This window comes from Coregonus lavaretus, assembly GCF_964263955.1.
Source record: "Coregonus lavaretus genome assembly, chromosome: 38".
In the NCBI taxonomy this organism is placed as follows: Eukaryota; Metazoa; Chordata; class Actinopteri; order Salmoniformes; family Salmonidae; genus Coregonus; species Coregonus lavaretus.
Window position 1 is genome coordinate 15,013,773 of NC_140025.1, and position 17,816 is coordinate 15,031,588.

A 17,816-nucleotide genomic window follows, 5' to 3' on the forward strand; every position below is an offset into this window, starting at 1 on the left:
GGGTGGCCAGCAGGGTGTCCAGACGGATGGACATATCGACCAACTGGTCGAAGGTAAGATGGGTATCCCTGCAGGCCAACTCACATTGAACGTCCTCCCGAAGGCTACATCGAAAATGGTCGATGAGGGCCCGTTCATTCCACCCTGCGTCCGCCGCTAGAGTCCGGAACTCTAGAGCAAACGCCTGTGCGCTCCTCCTCCCCTGTCTCAAGTGGACTAGACGCTCCCCCGCCGCTTTGCCCTCAGGTGGATGGTCGAACACGGCCTTGAAGCGACGGGAGAACTCGGCGTAGGAGATGGTGTTGGCGTCCATCTTCCTCCACTCGGCGTTAGCACACTCCAACGCCTTGCCCGTGAGACAGGAGATGAGGGCGGAAACGCTCTCGTGTCCCGAGGGCACCGGGTGTACAGTGGCCAGGTAGAGCTCCACCTGCAGGAGGAACCCCTGACACCCGGCAGCTGTTCCGTCATACGCCCTCGGGAGCGAGAGCTGAATCCCCCTGGGTTCCGGACCTGGGACTGGTGGACCGGCCGATGGGGTTGGCAGGGTAGGTGGAGGCGTGGGTACCCCGCTGGCCTCCCATCGGTGCAAGGTGTTGATGACATCCTGTAGAGCGGTCCCCAGTTGTCGTATCTGGTCATCTTGGCCGCGGACATGCTCCTCGAGCGACTCAGGCGTAACTGCAGATCCTGCTGATTCCATTAAGGTGTGTGATTCTGTCAAGGGGTGCTGAAGGTGGGTGTGGTGCATGAATCAAGCGCAGGACGCAGAAGCTCAGTCCAAAAGACTTTAGTGCAATAATCACGTAGAAAATAAGCACAATAAGCCCGAAGGCGAAATCACGGCGCACACAGGCGTCAAACAAACGGCGCACTAACGTGCGAAAACCCTCTCCAAAACACTGGAGGGAAGTACGTAGCTCCAACACGAAAACAGAAGAGCAATCACACACAAAGACAAACACAACCAACGAGAACTAAATAGGACACTAACGAGGACTAACAAGACACAGGTGTACAACATAAAGACAAAACCAAACGAACATGAAACATCGATCGGTGGCAGCTAGTACTCCGGGGACGACGACCGCCGAAGCCTGCCCGAACCAGGAGGAGGAGCAGCCTCGGCCGAAACCGTGACACACAGAGAGAGCGAGAGACACAGAAGAGAGCGAGAGACACAGAGAGAGCGAGAGACACAGAGAGAGCGAGAGACACAGAGAGAGCGAGAGACACAGAGAGAGCGAGAGACACAGAGAGAGCGAGAGACACAGAGAGAGCGAGCGACACAGAGAGAGCGAGAGACACAGAGAGAGCGAGAGACACAGAGAGAGCGAGACACGGAGAGAGAGACACAGAGAGAGAAACACACAGAGAGAGAGAGAGACACACAGAGAGAGAGAGAGAGACACACACAGAGAGAGAGACACACACAGAGAGAGAGAGAGAGACACACACAGAGAGAGAGAGAGACACACACAGAGAGAGAGAGAGAGACACACAGAGAGAGAGAGAGAGACACAGAGAGAGAGAGACAGAGAGAGAGACAGAGAGAGAGAGACACACACAGAGAGAGAGAGCGAGAGACACAGAGAGAGAGACACAGAGAGATGGAGAGTGAGAGAGAGACGGCGAGAAAGTGAAAGACGGAGTGAAAGATGTACTGATAGAGATACAGAGAGAGAGAAGACACCTGCCAAGTAATGTGATTGCTGCTCTAATTAAGAACAACAGGTTCAGCCTTTGTGCCAGTGCTGCTCTGCCCTGGGCCTGCTTGGCTGTTTGCATTGTTTTTGCATTTCCTCCTCACTGGGATACAAAGTGCTGAGTCAGGGGGTCTATCTCTCTCTCTCTCTCTCTCTCTCTCTCGCTCTCGCTCTATCTATCTCTCTCTCTCTCTCTGTCTCAGTCTCTCGCTCTGTCTCTTTCTGTCTCTCTCGCTCAGTCTCTCGCTGTCTCTCTCTCTCTCTCTCTCGATACACGTAAGCCCTGGTGATGACTTAACTGAGCCTTGTGCATTCCATTCCCTCTTCTCCCCTCCCTGACAACGTTAATGAATGGACAACATGCTGGCTTCCTGAGAGCGTGTGTGTGATGGGGCCAGCCCAGGAGCTCCACATCCAGCTTCTTCACCTGTGGGATCGTCTGAGACCAGCCACCCGGACAGCTGATGAAACCGTGGATTTGCACAACCGAATAATTTCTGCACAAAATGTCGGAAACCGTCTCAGCGAAGCTCATCTGTGTGTTCGTCGTCCTCACATGTGTGTTAACCTGACTGCATTTCGGCGTCATAACCGACTTCAGTGGGCAGATGCTCACCTTCGATGGCCGCTGGCACGCTGGAGAAGTGTGCTCTTCACGGATGAATCCTGGTTTTAACTGTACCGGACAGATGGCAGACGTATGGCGTGGTGTGGGCGAGCGGTTTGCTGATGTCAACATTATGAACAGAGTGCCAGATGGTGGCGGTGGGGTTATGTTTGGGCAGGCATAAGCTACAGACAACAAACACAATTGCATTTAATCTATGGCAATTTGAATGCACAGAGAGACCGTGACGAGATCCTGAGGCCCATTGTCGTGCCATTCATCCGCCTCATGTTTCGGCATGATAATGCACGGCCCCATTTTGCAAGGATCTGTACAGAATTCCTGGAAGCTGAAAATGTCCCAGTTCTTCCATGGTCTGCATACTCCACAGACATGTCACCCATTGAGCATATTTGGGATGCTCTGGATCAATGTGTACGACAGCGTGTTCCATTTCCCGCCAAAATCCAGTAACTTCGCACAGCCATTTGAAGAGAATTGGGACAACATTCCACAGGCCACAATCAACAGCCTGATCAACTCTATGCGAACGAGACGCATGAGGCAAGTGGTGGGCACACCAGATACTGACTGGTTTTCTGATCCACGTCCCTACTTAAAAAAAAAAAGGTATCTGTGACCATCAGATGCATATCTGTATTCCCAGTCATGTGAAATCCATAGATTAGGGCCTAATGAATTCATTTCAATTGACTGATTTCCTAATATGAACTGTAAATCAGTAAAATCTTTGAAATTGTTGCATGTTGCATTTATATTTTTGTTCAGTGTATATGGGGATAGTTTAATAGCAAAAATAAGGGGTCAAATGCATGTACAAATATAAATAAAAAATATTGTTTCCTGATCTTTCTTATATCTCTCAGATATAGGACAGACACTTCAGAACAAACTTCCTTTAGATTTTTGGGGGGACTAACTGTGGTTCCATTTAGTGAATCTGTTATTCAATGCGTTTGGATGGGCTAATAGCAGTAAGCCCAAATTCAAATGTTTTTTTATACTTCAAGGGGTCTTAAAATTCCAAATCAAATAGCAAAATTATCCTTGGTATGACCTTCTTAAAACAATTCCATATATTTTAGAAAACCTTTGGTGGCATCCCATAGAATTCGGGGGTCATCGAAGTATTTGAGTGTAAGTCTGTTAAGCGTTTCCTGCTGCTGCGTTTCTTACCGTATCCAGTCAGCTTGAGTGCAAGACGTTTTCCAATTGCTTTTTATGACATCCACAAAATTACCCAAATTACATTATGTATGGATTGCCTGCTACGAAGTGCCGAGCCGAGCCCGGGTGTGTGTCTTGTTTTGGCCGGCTGATTGAAGTCGACTGGCCTGGTGTCTTGGCATTGTCCAGCTGGGCCCATAAAACCTTTTCTGCAGGCTGCAGACTGTCACGTCCACTTACACTGAGTGATGTCAGAGGCCTCCCTTCTCCCTCTCCTTCTCCCCAGCACTATTACTATTAGGAAAAATGATTTCTACGATTAGTCTTATTTTCTACACAGGCCCTGTCACATGTAACAGTAAAGGAAGCAACGTTCTCACAACATTGTTGTGCTAATGCCATTTGGAGGTGGTGGTGTGGGGGGAGAAGGTTTTGGAATAGGTCTCTAACTATAGGGGTGTTGGAACCCTATTCCCTTTAGTGCACTAGTGCCCCCATAGACCTCTAATAAAAGTAGTGAATAGGGTGCCACAGACCCTGGTCAAAAGTTGTGCACAACATCTGGAATAGGGGGCCATTTCAGACGCAACCTACGTCTTCCCTGCATGGCAATCGGGGCGAGAGGAGGGGGAACATGCAGTGCACATCCCATCCCCGCTTCTCTAGAGGAATGCTCTCTGCTGTGTTGAAAGATTTAACTGCCTGTTGTCCTAACACATGGGCCGTAGAGACTGACGGCAGCTCCCTCTCTCTTACCCGCCTTTCCTCCTTCTCAGTCGGCTCGGAGTGAGGCCAGCTTCCATTATCACCACGTCGCGTGGCGGCCGTGAATTTCTCCCCCAACACGTCGTCTCTCCACACGATTTACTGGCACTCTGCGATAGCTCTAAAATAGCAGTATGCTCCCTCGAGCAGCGTATAGTAAATCACTTCCACAAACGGCTTCATGCAACAACATGTAGCCTAATACCCTCCACTCCCCTTTCCAGAAGGGGAGAATGTAGTGTAGGTCTGGAAGAGGGATACACTTCAGAGGGGCCAAGTCCATCAAGCAAAGCCCAGAGAGTCAGGATGAGAAGTTGTTTGCGTCCCAAATAGCACCCTATCCCCTATATAGTGCTCTACTTTTGACCAGGGCCCATAGGACCAGCATATAGGGCACTGGTCAAAAGCGCACTATGCCATGTGGGCTTTGGGACGCAACCTTGTTTTATTTGTGCTGGATTTTTGTTGGCTTTTTGGGGGGGGTCACAGAAGCCCCCATTTTTCTAATTTGGACTATCCGAGTCTTACATTGTCTTAATTTTCTAATCTCCGTCATTCACCCCTCTCCTCAGAAAAAGGGCGAAATCCTCATCTCAGGATTTTAGTTTCCATTTCGAAAACAGATGGTGTCGAGGCAAATCTCTCCCAAGTGTGTGCCGTTGCTCATTTCTGACCTGTTGCCCAGCTCATTTCCATAGTTACAGTACCACCATCCATTTTGCAATGAAGAAACGGAATACTAAGGCTCTAATCATAGAACATTAAATCATCACTTCACATTAAATTAACAAGTGACATTTTCCTCTCTTTTATTCTGGAGATCCCCTTACATAATTGTATTGTTTTATGATGGGACTGATGTAGATACAGATAAGGAGGGAGGGAGAGAGAACAGAAAGGATTTAAGGAATAGACAGTTGGCCGAGCTGGGTCTCAAACCCCCGTCTCCATGGGGGCACGTGTGGTCCGGAGTTGGGAGCATCAGACTCCGGTGCACCACTTTACTTTTCTATGTGGAACTGTGTTCATTGTAAGCTGGTTAACATAAGCCTCAAATTTACTTTCCACTTCTAGGCATGAGTCAGGTGACTACTTCACTAACAAAACAAATAGCCTAATCATAGGCCTAATCATTTGGCCTATTGTCATGCTATTCACTCATTTCTGTACAGAAAATGCATGAATCAATGAACTAACGTAGAGAAAAACAGTTGTTGTCCTATGCAGATCTCAAAGCGATAAGTTGCTGGCAATTGAATTGCTCTTTTAATGAACTAATGTCACCCAGCTATAATCATCATTGTGTTCCCCATTAACTGTTTGTGGCTCGTTTTCCTTTTTCTGTATATACAGTGAGGGAAAAAAGTATTTGATCCCCTTCTGATTTTGTATGTTTGCCCACTGACAAAGAAATGATCAGTCTATAATTTTAATGGTAGGTTTATTTGAACAGTGAGAGACAGAATAACAACATAAACATCCAGAAAAACGCATGTCAAAAATGTTATAAATTGATTTGCATTTTAATGAGGGAAATAAGTATTTGACCCCTCTGCAAAACATGACTTAGTACTTGGTGGCAAAACCCTTGTTGGCAATCACAGAGGTCAGACGTTTCTTGTAGTTGGCCACCAGGTTTGCACACATCTCAGGAGGGATTTTGTCCCACTCCTCTTTGCAGATCTTCTCCAAGTCATTAAGGTTTCGAGGCTGACGTTTGGCAACTCGAACCTTCAGCTCCCTCCACAGATTTTCTATGGGATTAAGGTCTGGAGACTGGCTAGGCCACTCCAGGATCTTAATGTGCTTCTTCTTGAGCCACTCCTTTGTTGCCTTGGCCGTGTGTTTTGGGTCATTGTCATGCTGGAATACCCATCCACGACCCATTTTCAATGCCCTGGCTGAGGGAAGGAGGTTCTCACCCAAGATTTGACGGTACATGGCCCCGTCCATCGTCCCTTTGATGCGGTGTAGTTGTCCTGTCCCCTTAGCAGAAAAACACCCCCAAAGCATAATGTTTCCACCTCCATGTTTGACGGTGGGGATGGTGTTCTTGGGATCATAAGCAGCATTCCTCCTCCTCCAAACACAGCGAGTTGAGTTGATGCCAAAGAGCTCCATTTTGGTCTCATCTGACCACAACACTTTCACCCAGTTCTCCTCTGAATCATTCAGATGTTCATTGGCAAACTTCAGACGGCCCTGTATATGTGCTTTCTTGAGCAGGGGAACCTTGCGGGCGCTGCAGGATTTCAGTCCTTCACGGCGTAGTGTGTTACTAATTGTTTTCTTGGTGACTATGGTCCCAGCTGCCTTGAGATCATTGAAAAGATCCTCCCGTGTAGTTCTGGGCTTATTCCTCACCGTTCTCATGATCATTGCAACTCCACGAGATGCATGGAGCCCCAGGCCAAGGGAGATTGACAGTTATTTTGTGTTTCTTCCATTTGCGAATAATCGCACCAACTGTTGTCACATTCTCACCAAGCTGCTTGGCGATGGTCTTGTAGCCCCTTCCAGCCTTGTGTAGGTCTACAGTCTTGTCCCTGACATCCTTGGAGAGCTCTTTGGTCTTGGCCATGGTGGAGAGTTTGGAATCTGATTGATTGATTGCTTCTGTGGACAGGTGTCTTTTATACAGGTAACAAGCTGAGATTAGGAGCACTCCCTTTAAGAGTGCGCTCCTAATCTCAGCTTGTTACCTGTATAAAAGACACCTGGGAGCCAGAAATCTTTCTGATTGAGAGGCGGTCAAATACTTATTTCCCTCATTAAAATGCAAATCAATTTATAACATTTTTGACATGCGTTTTTCTGGATTTTGTTGTTGTTATTCTGTCTCTCACTGTTCAAATAAACCTACCATTAAAATTATAGACTGATCATTTCTTTGTCAGTGGGCAAACGTACAAAATCAGCAGGGGATCAAATACTTTTTTCCCTCACTGTAAATGAATGAATATGAGTGAACTAACTAGCTTCAGTACTATAGTCATTGTGATCCCAGTTGAGCTGTATAATGACAGTTGTATTGTGTGGTTTATTTCCCCTGCAGCCCACACGCCAGACAACAGCTTCCTGGGCTTTGTGGTGGAGCAGCACCTGAACGCCAGCGACATCCGCCACATTGACGAAGTCAAGCGGCAGAACCAATCGCTGGTCTACGGCAAGGTGGATAACTTCTGGAAGGTAAGCCGCTTCAGCTCACGTATCCCGTGTGGCTGGCATAGCCAAGGTTTTGCGTTAAACTCCGGCAGGGAACAGTGTTCAAATGAACAGTGACTCTTGGGGGGTCTAATGTGTCTTGGTGGTGTCTGAAGTTGAAATCTGATCACCTACATACTTAAAATGTATGTATGCACTCACTGTACTGTCAGTTGCTTTGGGAAAAAGTGTCTGCTACATAGCATTTATTATTATGTTATTTACATTGTGTACAAACTCTGCTCAGCTCTTAGTGATTTGGGAGCAGTGGTAACGTTTGGTCTTGGACAAAAATATAATTTAGTCTACATCAGCATTGAGGGTGAAGCTGAATATGGTAGAGTAGTGTTCTTCAGTTGGAATTTTGAAGACCATGTCATCACCTGGAGACTCTTCTTCTTTAGAACAAAAAAGAATTAAGTGATCTAGTTCCCAGACATCAACACTACTAGAATAGAGCCCAAAGAGAAGGAAGTGCTGCTCAGTTGAGTTCAATAGGAAACTGGTCCCATTGGCTTCACAGTCCCGTCCATTGATCACAGGGAAATAGACAACACTGTGGATGCTTTTAAGGAGACTGTAGTGACTGAAGTGACAGTGTCCACTGAGACTTGCTTTGCACAGAATGCCTTTCAAGATGAAAGCACCAGACACGCTACAACATAAGTCTTTGGGAACCAGCGTATGAAATCTTATTGTAACGCAGTTCCTTAACTCTTGAAAGAAAGTCACTGGAACACTTTGAAAACCTTGGGCAAAGTTTTTGGGGGATTTTATGGAGACTAGTAGTGTTCCTTTATAAACCTTATTCCTGAGTTTCTGATTATATGTTGATAAATAGTATAATTCAGCTCTACTCTCTGATTAGTTACAATATATACCTACTCAGACTCTGTTGTGCAGAGGCATTGTCGCAGGGATTATTTCATCTAAGACAAAAAGGGTTTAGAGATTGTAACTACACCAGCCACAAGCGTTTTGCGTGCGATTGGCTCATTGTTGGCACATTACACATTGTTGGATTACTGCCTAATCTGTATAACTTGGTGAGAGTGACAAGGGCTGCGATGATGACAAACATTGTAATGAAGCCGGTTGGAACATTTTAAGCCAGCCATCTTTTGGAGGTCTAACAGACAGGGGATGCGTCCCAAATGGGCCCTGGCCAAATGTAGTGCACTATAAAGGGAATAGGGTGCCATTTGGGATGCAACCAGAGTAACTCAGGCAGAAACAGATTCTACAAACAAAAGAGCAGAGGTAATCTCAACGCCTAGCTTTTATCATAATCAGCTTGCACAAAGCCGGCAGATGAGAGTGGTAAGATGCCAGTCATGCCACCCACAACCCAACCTGGTCATCCAGGTTAAGGGATGAAGGACATATTCCTGGGGATATAGACCTGTGTTCAAATAGTATTTATTTTCTCTCAAAGGTGTATTAGATTGAGCCTGGTGTACCAGATGTGCGGGGTTTGCACTTTTGGGACTATTCGATTGGTGCCATTGCGCCAGGTCAGCTCAATCAACAACAAATGCTATTTGAACTCCGGTCTGTGACCACACAAAGAAAAGACCATGTCTTGCAGAACCAGCATCCACACACAACACTGATTTGTCTAACACAACAGCCCTATATTAACCATGCAGTGCGGCTTGCCACACGCTCTCTCAAACCCGCATATGGCACAGCACAGTGGGCCATTTAGTCTGCCTTAAAGGGCAGAGTGCCGAACTCCCATCACTTCTCCTTGAAAAACATTAGCAGCTAATCAGACACCCCGTTGTGTTCATTACCTCAGTTTTTAATTAAACAGCCATTTCAGAGGAGTCTGGTAATGAATGAACATGAGGAGAAAGGCCTCACTCGCACTTTCCCTACCTGATCTGCGGGGCTGGCTGCATTGCCTTGTGAGGGACTATTTGCTTTTCATCAAGGAAACCAGGGAACAGCCTTTCAACTCCCTCATATCTTGGGATTGTGGTACTTACTGCTCTCTACAAGGCTAGAACATGATGAGGGGTGGGCGTACAAAAATAAGAGGTCAGAGGTCTCACTACACAGGACATCTAGTACAAAGTGCCTTTGCTACTTTTATTTGTATTTTACCTTTATTTAACTAGGCAAGTCAGTTAAGAACAAATTCTTATTTCCAATGACTGCCTACACCGTCCAAACCCGGACGACGCTGGGTCAATTGTGCGCCGCCCTATGGGACTCCCAATCACGGCCGGTTGTGATACAGCCTGGAATCGAACCAGGGGGTCTGTAGTGACGCCTCAAGCACTGAGATGCAGTGCCTTAGACCACTGCGCCACTCGGGAGCAGTGGTCTAACAACATTCAGTGACCAAACAAACGTCATTGCCTCCAATTGCTTTGTCTCTGACGGACATTTGTTTTTCATATGTAATGTTACACAGAACCCAGAAGCTCTTCACTAAGGGGAATATTCCCTGTCTCTTATCAGTAGGCAGAAGTGCACCACTAGCCTCTCTCTTCCCCTCTCTACAGGTGTGTGAATAGAGCTGTCTGCATCCCAAATGGCACCCTGGTCCAAAGTAGTGCACTATATAGGGAATAGGGTGCCGTTTGTGGTTCAGCAATTGTGTGGGGAGGTCTGATTTATAACGGGTACAGAATGGACGGTAATTGCTGTATCCATATAGGAGAGATTTATCATCTTTATGAGTGGCATTAAATGTAATTAGACACAGCAGAGAGGAAGCATCTGTCTGCCGTCACTGTGTGGCCTACATACTCAAGCACAACTTTCAGATCATTTCACCGGCAAACTCTAATGAGAATAATCCACTATTGTTGCTGTCTGGAGTGCCTCCGTGCATATCGCTGCTCTCGTGCTAATAAATGTGTTGCCTAAGAATTACATCTCAATTAGAGCAAAATATATGATTTATTACTTATGCTACACAATGTTTTTTTTGGGGTGAATTATTTTTAAAAGGTCTGGTGTGATTCGGTAGTTGTTAACTGCAATGAAAGATGAAGTAATGGTAGGCTGTTAAGTTCCTACATTGGAGTTATCATAGTTATCAAGGTGCAATTTCCTTAACCTTCAGACCTAATTTTCCCCATGAACATAGGTGTCATTTGAGATGTGGTGTACTAAATTATACAACGGGTGGTTCTAATCCTGGATGCTAATTGGTAAAACCGCATTCCAGCCGGTGTCTATTCCACAAGTTACCACCGGCTAAGGCCATGATGTCGAAAAGCCTATTTACTGTTCCATCTCACTGCACAATCCACTGTCTCATCAGCCCAACCAGGGAATTTATAAACTTGATCTCCACTGTAAAAAAGCATCTAGACATCATCTCCCCTTTCTTAGACTAGCATTTGGTTTTCACCAGCGGAGATTTGTAAAAACCTTGCTGTCTGTCTCTCCGACCTTTGCAACATGGTTTCAATATTGAAATTCAATATCCACTGTGTAAGGACAAGACAAACCGCTTCATGAAATCATGAATCAGTTAAATTTTCATGGATATATACAACGAAATGTCAATAGGTCAAACGAAACGAAATTGTCCTGCTGAAAGGTGAATTCATCTCCCAGTGTCTGCTGGAAAGCAGACTGAACCAGGTTTTCCTCTAGGATTTTGCTGTGAAAAACTCCCCACCCAGTCCTTAACAATTACTAGCATGCCCATAACATGATACAGCCACCACTATGCTTGAAAATATAGAGAGTGGTACTCAGTAATGTGTTGTATTGGATTTGCACCAAACATAACACTTTGTATTCAGGAAAAAAATGAATTGCTTTGCCACATTCTTTGCAGTATTACTTTAGTGCCTTGTTGCCAAAAGGATGCATGTTTTGAAATATTTTTATTGTGTACAGGCTTCCTTTTTTTCGCTCTGTCAGTTAGGTTAGTATTGTGGTGTAGCTACAATGATGTTGATCCATCCTCAGTTTTCTCCTATTACAGCCATTAAACTCTAACTGTTTTAAAGTCACCATTGGCCTCGTTGTGAAATCCCTGAGCGGTTTCCTTCCTCTCCGGCAACAGAGTTAGGAAGGACGCCTGTATCTTTGTAGTGACTGGGTATATTGATACACCTTCCAAAGTTTAATTAATAACTTCACCATGCTGAAAGGGATATTCAATGTCTGCTTTTTATTTTATTTATTACCTATCTACTAATAGGTGCCCTTCTTTGTGAGGCATTGGAAAACCTCCCCGGTCTTTGTGGGTGAATCTGTGTTTGAAATTCACTGCTCAACTGGGGGACCTTACAGATCATTTTATGTGTGGGGTACAGAGATGAGGTAGTCATTCAAAAATCATGTTAAACACTATTATTGCACACAGAGTGAGTCCATGCAACTTATTATGTGACTTGTTAAGCAAATGTTTACTACGGAACTTATTTAGGCTTGCCATAAGAAAGGGCTTGAATACTTATTGACTCAAGACATTTCAGCTTTTCATTTTAAATTAATTTGTTAAATTAATTAATTTGTTTAGGATATATTGGCACGGTTTGCCGGCCCTCAAATTCATCTTGGGCCTAACAACAATCGTGCCAATAAATCCTCCAAACACCGGCTTCTCTGGCATTATCACTTAAATATCTTACTCCTCAAGTGCACAACGGCAGTAGGTAGCACGTGGGATATTGATGCCTTTGGCTGCTGGTTCACTCCCTTTACATTGTCCCGGTCAGCCATGGGATGCGAACCAGCAACCCTCAGGTTAATAGCCCTAAACAACAACACCAACAGCGCCCAAGAGCTGCAATGCAAACTAGTTGAATCTACCAGGTCTCCTATGTCTCGAACAGTCACAGACATATTTGAAGTGTTTGAAGTGGGAGAGGGAAGGTGATAACCGAGCAGCCAAAAAGCAGGCCTCTCAAGGAGCCGTTACCATGGCAACCGGCTCGAGCCAAGCGCACTCACCGAGGCAAAATGAAGGCTGACTGTTGGCTGCGGCTCTGCGCACTCTGAAACAGCAGTTGTTTGAGTCTTGTTGTTGTTTTTGTGAGATTAGGTGGTTGAGGTTGAGACTGTGTGAGTAATTGAATACACGAGAGAGTGAGTGTATGCAAACCATATATACTGAACAAAAATATAAATGCAACAATTTCCAGATTTTACTGAGTTACAGTTCATATAAGGAAATCACTCAATTGAAATAAGTTCATTAGGCCCTAATCTATGGATTTCACATGACTGGGCATAGGCCCACCCACTGGGCACCCAATCAGAATGGGGTTTTCCCCACAAAAGGGCTTTATTTCTGTCTGAATGGCTGGTCTCATACGATCCCGCAGGCGAAGAAGCCGGAGGAGGAGGTCCTGGGCTGGCGTGGTTACACGTGGTCTGCGGTTTTTAGTCCGGATGGACGTACTGCCAAATTCTCTAAAACGACGTTGGTGGCGGCTTATGGTAGAGAAATTAACATTCAATTCTCTGGCAACAGTTCTGGTGGACATTCCTGAAGTCAGCATGCTAATTGTAAGCTCCCTCAGAACTTGAGACATCTGTGGCATTGTGTTTTATGACAAAACTGCACATTTTAGAGTGGCCTTTTATTGTCCCCATCACAAGGACAAGCACCTGTGTAATGATAAGGCTTTTTAATCAGCTTTTTGACATGCCACACCTGTCAGATGGATGGATTATCTTGGCAAAGGAGAAATGCTCACTAACAGGGATGTAAGCAATTTTGTTCATGCAATTTGAGAGAAATAAGCTTTTTGTGCATATGGAAAATTTCTGGGATCTTTTATTTCAGCTCATGAAACACTTTACATGTTGCGTTTGTATTTTTGTTCAGTATAGAAAGTGAGATGAGAAGATAGACTGAGAGAGAGGGTGGGTGAGAGAAAGAGAGAGAAATAGAGGAAGAGAGAAAGATTGAGAGGTGGAGGGAGGGTGGGAACAAGGAGATGGAGAGAGAGAAATAAGAGTTAGAGACAGAGAGGTAGAGATTCAAAAACACAGGTCCCCCTGGCCTTAGATCAGGGGAGGTGGACGCTAGTGTTTGAAATGCTAATGCTGGCTGACAGACAGCGCCCACAGTCCTTCCAGTGCACAAAGATCCATCAATGTAACCCTGACACATTTTTCTCACTGAGCCACTCACACACACAGACACTAGGGTGCATACACTAGCGTGAGCACGTACAAATACACAAACTTACAAACAAACCCACACATATTCACCCAGCCGTACAGAAAAAGCCACTCATATATAGGCTACACACACACACACGACTGATGAATCATGAACAGACTTACAAACGTACCAAGATACGATATCTGGAGATTCCAAGGGGTGTGATTCTCTACAACTGAATGCAGTTCTGTTTTGTAAAACAAAAAGAAGTTGATGCTGGATAGTGAACAATGCTGGAAAAGCCTTTGTGCAAACAAACTTCCAGAAGTAATCAAATAGTTTACATTGTTTACTATCCAGCATCAACTTCTTTTTGTGCTATAGTATTTCATCCCATGATCAAAGAACACCTCATGGATTAACTATAAACCAAAGAAGCACTCCTCTCCTGTGGCTCTGTAGTTCTATTTTAATTGGATTCAATGATGCTCATAACCCATTACAAATGATTTAGCGTAAGGTCATATTGGCCCTGGGAGAGTACATGGTTGTATTCACACTTGGCAGGTTCTCTCCACTGCCAGAATAATCTACTCCAGTATCCCAACACGTGCTGGTGAGCCCTGCATGACGCAAGGGTCTCTTAGGCTTAGCTCAATGGGCTAACACAGTCTTGTCAAACAATACAAAACATCAGAACAAATACACATACCAAACACACACATTTACGCACACACATTCACACACACACTTTTCCAGGTGATTTACAATGTAATTAAAACCTATCCTCTCTCGTTTTGATCATCAAGCCGATGTACTGGTTTGATTATTTCCCTACTACTACTCCCCATAAAGGCTAGGGAAGGCAGTGAATCTCCTTCCTCCCCAAAGTCAGCCTGACATCATGTTGTCTTCATTATCTTGGTCCTCGGGTCAATGTCCCTCAGTTTTCATGAACAGGTGGGAGGCAAACAAGCGCACACACGCACTAGTGTTTGCACACTGGCGCACACCGCCAGAGACATGCACACACACACTCACACACACACTGACAGGAGTTCTCAGAACACAGAAAGTATGAGTTAGCTATAATAAACCAGTTAAGTGTGTCCTCATTCCAGAAACAAACACACACACTGAAGTGGAATAATGTTATCTAAGAACCTTTTATGGATTGAGATTAGACTCTTAATTCGGTAAATATACTGTATGTGCCATGATTCATGAATATATTCAACATAACTCACAAATAAAACCATGATCTATGAACATATTACAATATTTCACAAATAAAATTGTGATGCGAAAGTATTCACACACCTTGACTTTTTCCACCGTTTGTTGTGTTACAGCCTGAACTTAAAATAGATTACATTGTGAATGTTATTGTCACTGAACTACTACTACACACAATACTCCATAATGTCAAAGTGAAATTTTGTTTTTAGAAATATTTACAAATTAATTAAAAATGAAAAGCTGAAATGTCTTGAGTCAAGTATTCAACCCCTTTGTTATGGCAAGCCTAAATAAGTTCAGGAGTAAAAATATGCTTAACAAGTCACATAATAAGTTGCATGGACTCACTCTGTGTGCAATAATAGTGTTTAACATGATTTTTGAATGACTACCTCATCTCTGTACCCCACACAATTATCTGTAAGGTCCCCCGCAGTGAATTTCAAACACAGATTCAACCACAAAGACCAGGGAGGTTTTCCAATGCCTTGCAAAGAAGGGCACATATTGGTTGATGGGTAAAACATATATTTATAAAGTAGACGCTGAATATACGTTTGAGCATGGTTAAGTTATGACACTAAACAAAAATATAAACTTAACATGTAAGGTGTTGGTCCCATGTTTCATGAGCTGAAATATACGATTTTCCATACGCACAAAAAGCTTATTTATCTCAAATTTTGTGCACTATTTGTTTACATCCCTGTTAGTGAGCATTTCTCCTTTGCCAAGATAATTCATCCACCTGACAGGTGTGGCATTTCAAGAAGCTGATTAAACAGCATGACTATTACACAGGTGCACCTTGTGCTAGGGACAATAAAAGGCCACTTTAAAATGTGCAGTTTTGTCACAAAACACAATGCCATAGATGTCTCAAGTTTTGAGGGAGCGTGCAGTTGGCATGCTGACTGCAGGAATGTCCACCAGAGCTGTTGCCAATTTTATGTTAATTTCTCAACCAAAACAACATCGTTTTAGAGAATTTGGCAGTATGTCCAACCGGCCTCACAACCACAGACCACATGTATGGCATCATGTGAGCGAGCGGTTTGCTGATGTCAACGTTGTGAACACAGTGCCCAATGGTGGTGGTGGGGTTATGGTATGGGCAGGCATAAACTGCGGACAACGAACACAGTTGCATTTTATCGATGGTAATTTGAATGCACAGAGATAACGTGACGAGATCGTGAGGCCCATTTTCGTGCCATCCATCCGCCGCCATCACCTCATGTTTCAGCATGATAATGCACAGCCCCATGTCACAAGGATCTGTACACATTTCCTGGAAGCTGAAAATGCCACAATTCTTCCATGGCGTGCATACTCACCAGACATGTCACCCATTGAGCATGTGTCGCGCTGCATGAAGCAAGTGGTGGTCACACCAGATACTGACTGGTTTTCTGATCCACGCCCCTACTTTTTTTTTAAGGTATCTGTGACCAACAGATGCATATCTGTATTCCCCGTCATGTGAAATCCATATATTAGGTACAAATGTACTTATTTAAATTGACTGATTTCCTTATTACATTTACATTTTAGTCATTTAGCAGACGCTCTTATCCAGAGCGACTTACAGTTAGTGAATACATTTTTTTTTATATACTGGCCCCCCGTGGGAATCGAACCCACAACCCTGGCGTTGCAAACGCCATGCTCTATCAACTGAGCTACATCCCTGCCGGCCATTCCCTCCCCTACCCTGGACAACGCTGGGCCAATTGTGCGCCGCCCATGAGTCTCCCGGTCGCGGCCGGCTGCGACAGAGCCTGGATTCGAACCAGGATCTCTAGTGGCACAGTTAGCACTGCGATGCAGTGCCTTAGACCACTGCGCCACTCAGGAGCCCCTTATATGAACTGTAACGCAGTAAAATCTTTGAAGTTATTGCATGTTGCGTTTTATATTTTTGTTCAGCATAATTACACTTTGGAGGTTGTATCAATGCACCCAGTCACTACAAAGATACAGGTGTCCTTCCTAACTCAGTTGCTGGAGAGGAAGGAAACCGCTCTGAGATTTCACCATTAGGCTAATGGTGACTTTAAAACAGTTACAGAGTTTAATGGCTGTGATAGGAGAAAACTGAGGATGCATCAACAACATTGTAGTTACTCCACAATACTAACCTAATTGACATAGTGAAAAGAAGGAAGCCTGTACGGAATAAAAATATTCCAAAACAAGCATCCTGTTTGCAACAAGGCACTAAAGTAATACTGCAGAAAATGTGGCAAAGCAATTACCTTTTTGTCCTGAATAGAAAGTGTTTTGTTTGGGGCAAATCCAATCCAACACATTACCACTCTCCATATTTTCAAGCATAATGGTGGCTGCATCATGTTATGGGTATGCTTGTAATGATTAAGGACTGGTGAGTTTTTCAGGATAAAAAATAAATGGAATGGAGCTAAGCACAGGCAAAATCCTAGAGGAAAACCTGGTTCAGTCTGGTTCAGTCGGAGATGAATTCACCTTTCAGCATGACAATAACCTAAAACACAAAGCCAAATCTACGCTGGAGCTACGTACCAAGAAGACAGTGAATGTTCCTGAGTAGCCTAAAGTTTTGACTTAAATCTACTTGAAAATCGATGGCAAGACCTGAAAATGGTTGTCTAGGAATGATCAACAACCAATTTGACAGAGCTTGAAGAATCTTGAAAATAATAATGGGAAATGTTGCACAATACAGGTATGCAAAGGTCTTAGAGACTTACTTTCATAAGTCACAAATACATATATGATCTGTAAATATATTAAACATACAGTAGCTTAAAAATAAAACCACAATTTGAATAAATGTATAATGATTTGTGAACAAATGCGTGTGGATCTGTATTCGTTGTTTACAGGATTTTCAGACTCTCTTTTCCACTGCTTTTATGTTGTACAATCCACAAATGTGGCTATAGTGTCCATGTGACGACAGCCTCAGTCTAAGCAGGAGTTGACTCTCCTTTCCTCCATTTCTAGCTTAATTTCCTCCTTTCTTAGATCCCTT

General features: G+C 44.3%; 1 protein-coding gene across 1 annotated transcript in view; it reads left to right on the top strand.

Annotated features, from left to right (window-relative positions):
* Positions 1-17,816, top strand: part of mgat5 (alpha-1,6-mannosylglycoprotein 6-beta-N-acetylglucosaminyltransferase) — a 128,541-nt gene that overhangs the window by 94,679 nt on the left and 16,046 nt on the right. The window contains exon 11 of the mRNA XM_084154891.1: positions 7,322-7,455. Coding sequence (XP_084011017.1) covers positions 7,322-7,455 — 134 coding nt within the window. The remainder of the gene's footprint in view (positions 1-7,321; positions 7,456-17,816) is intronic.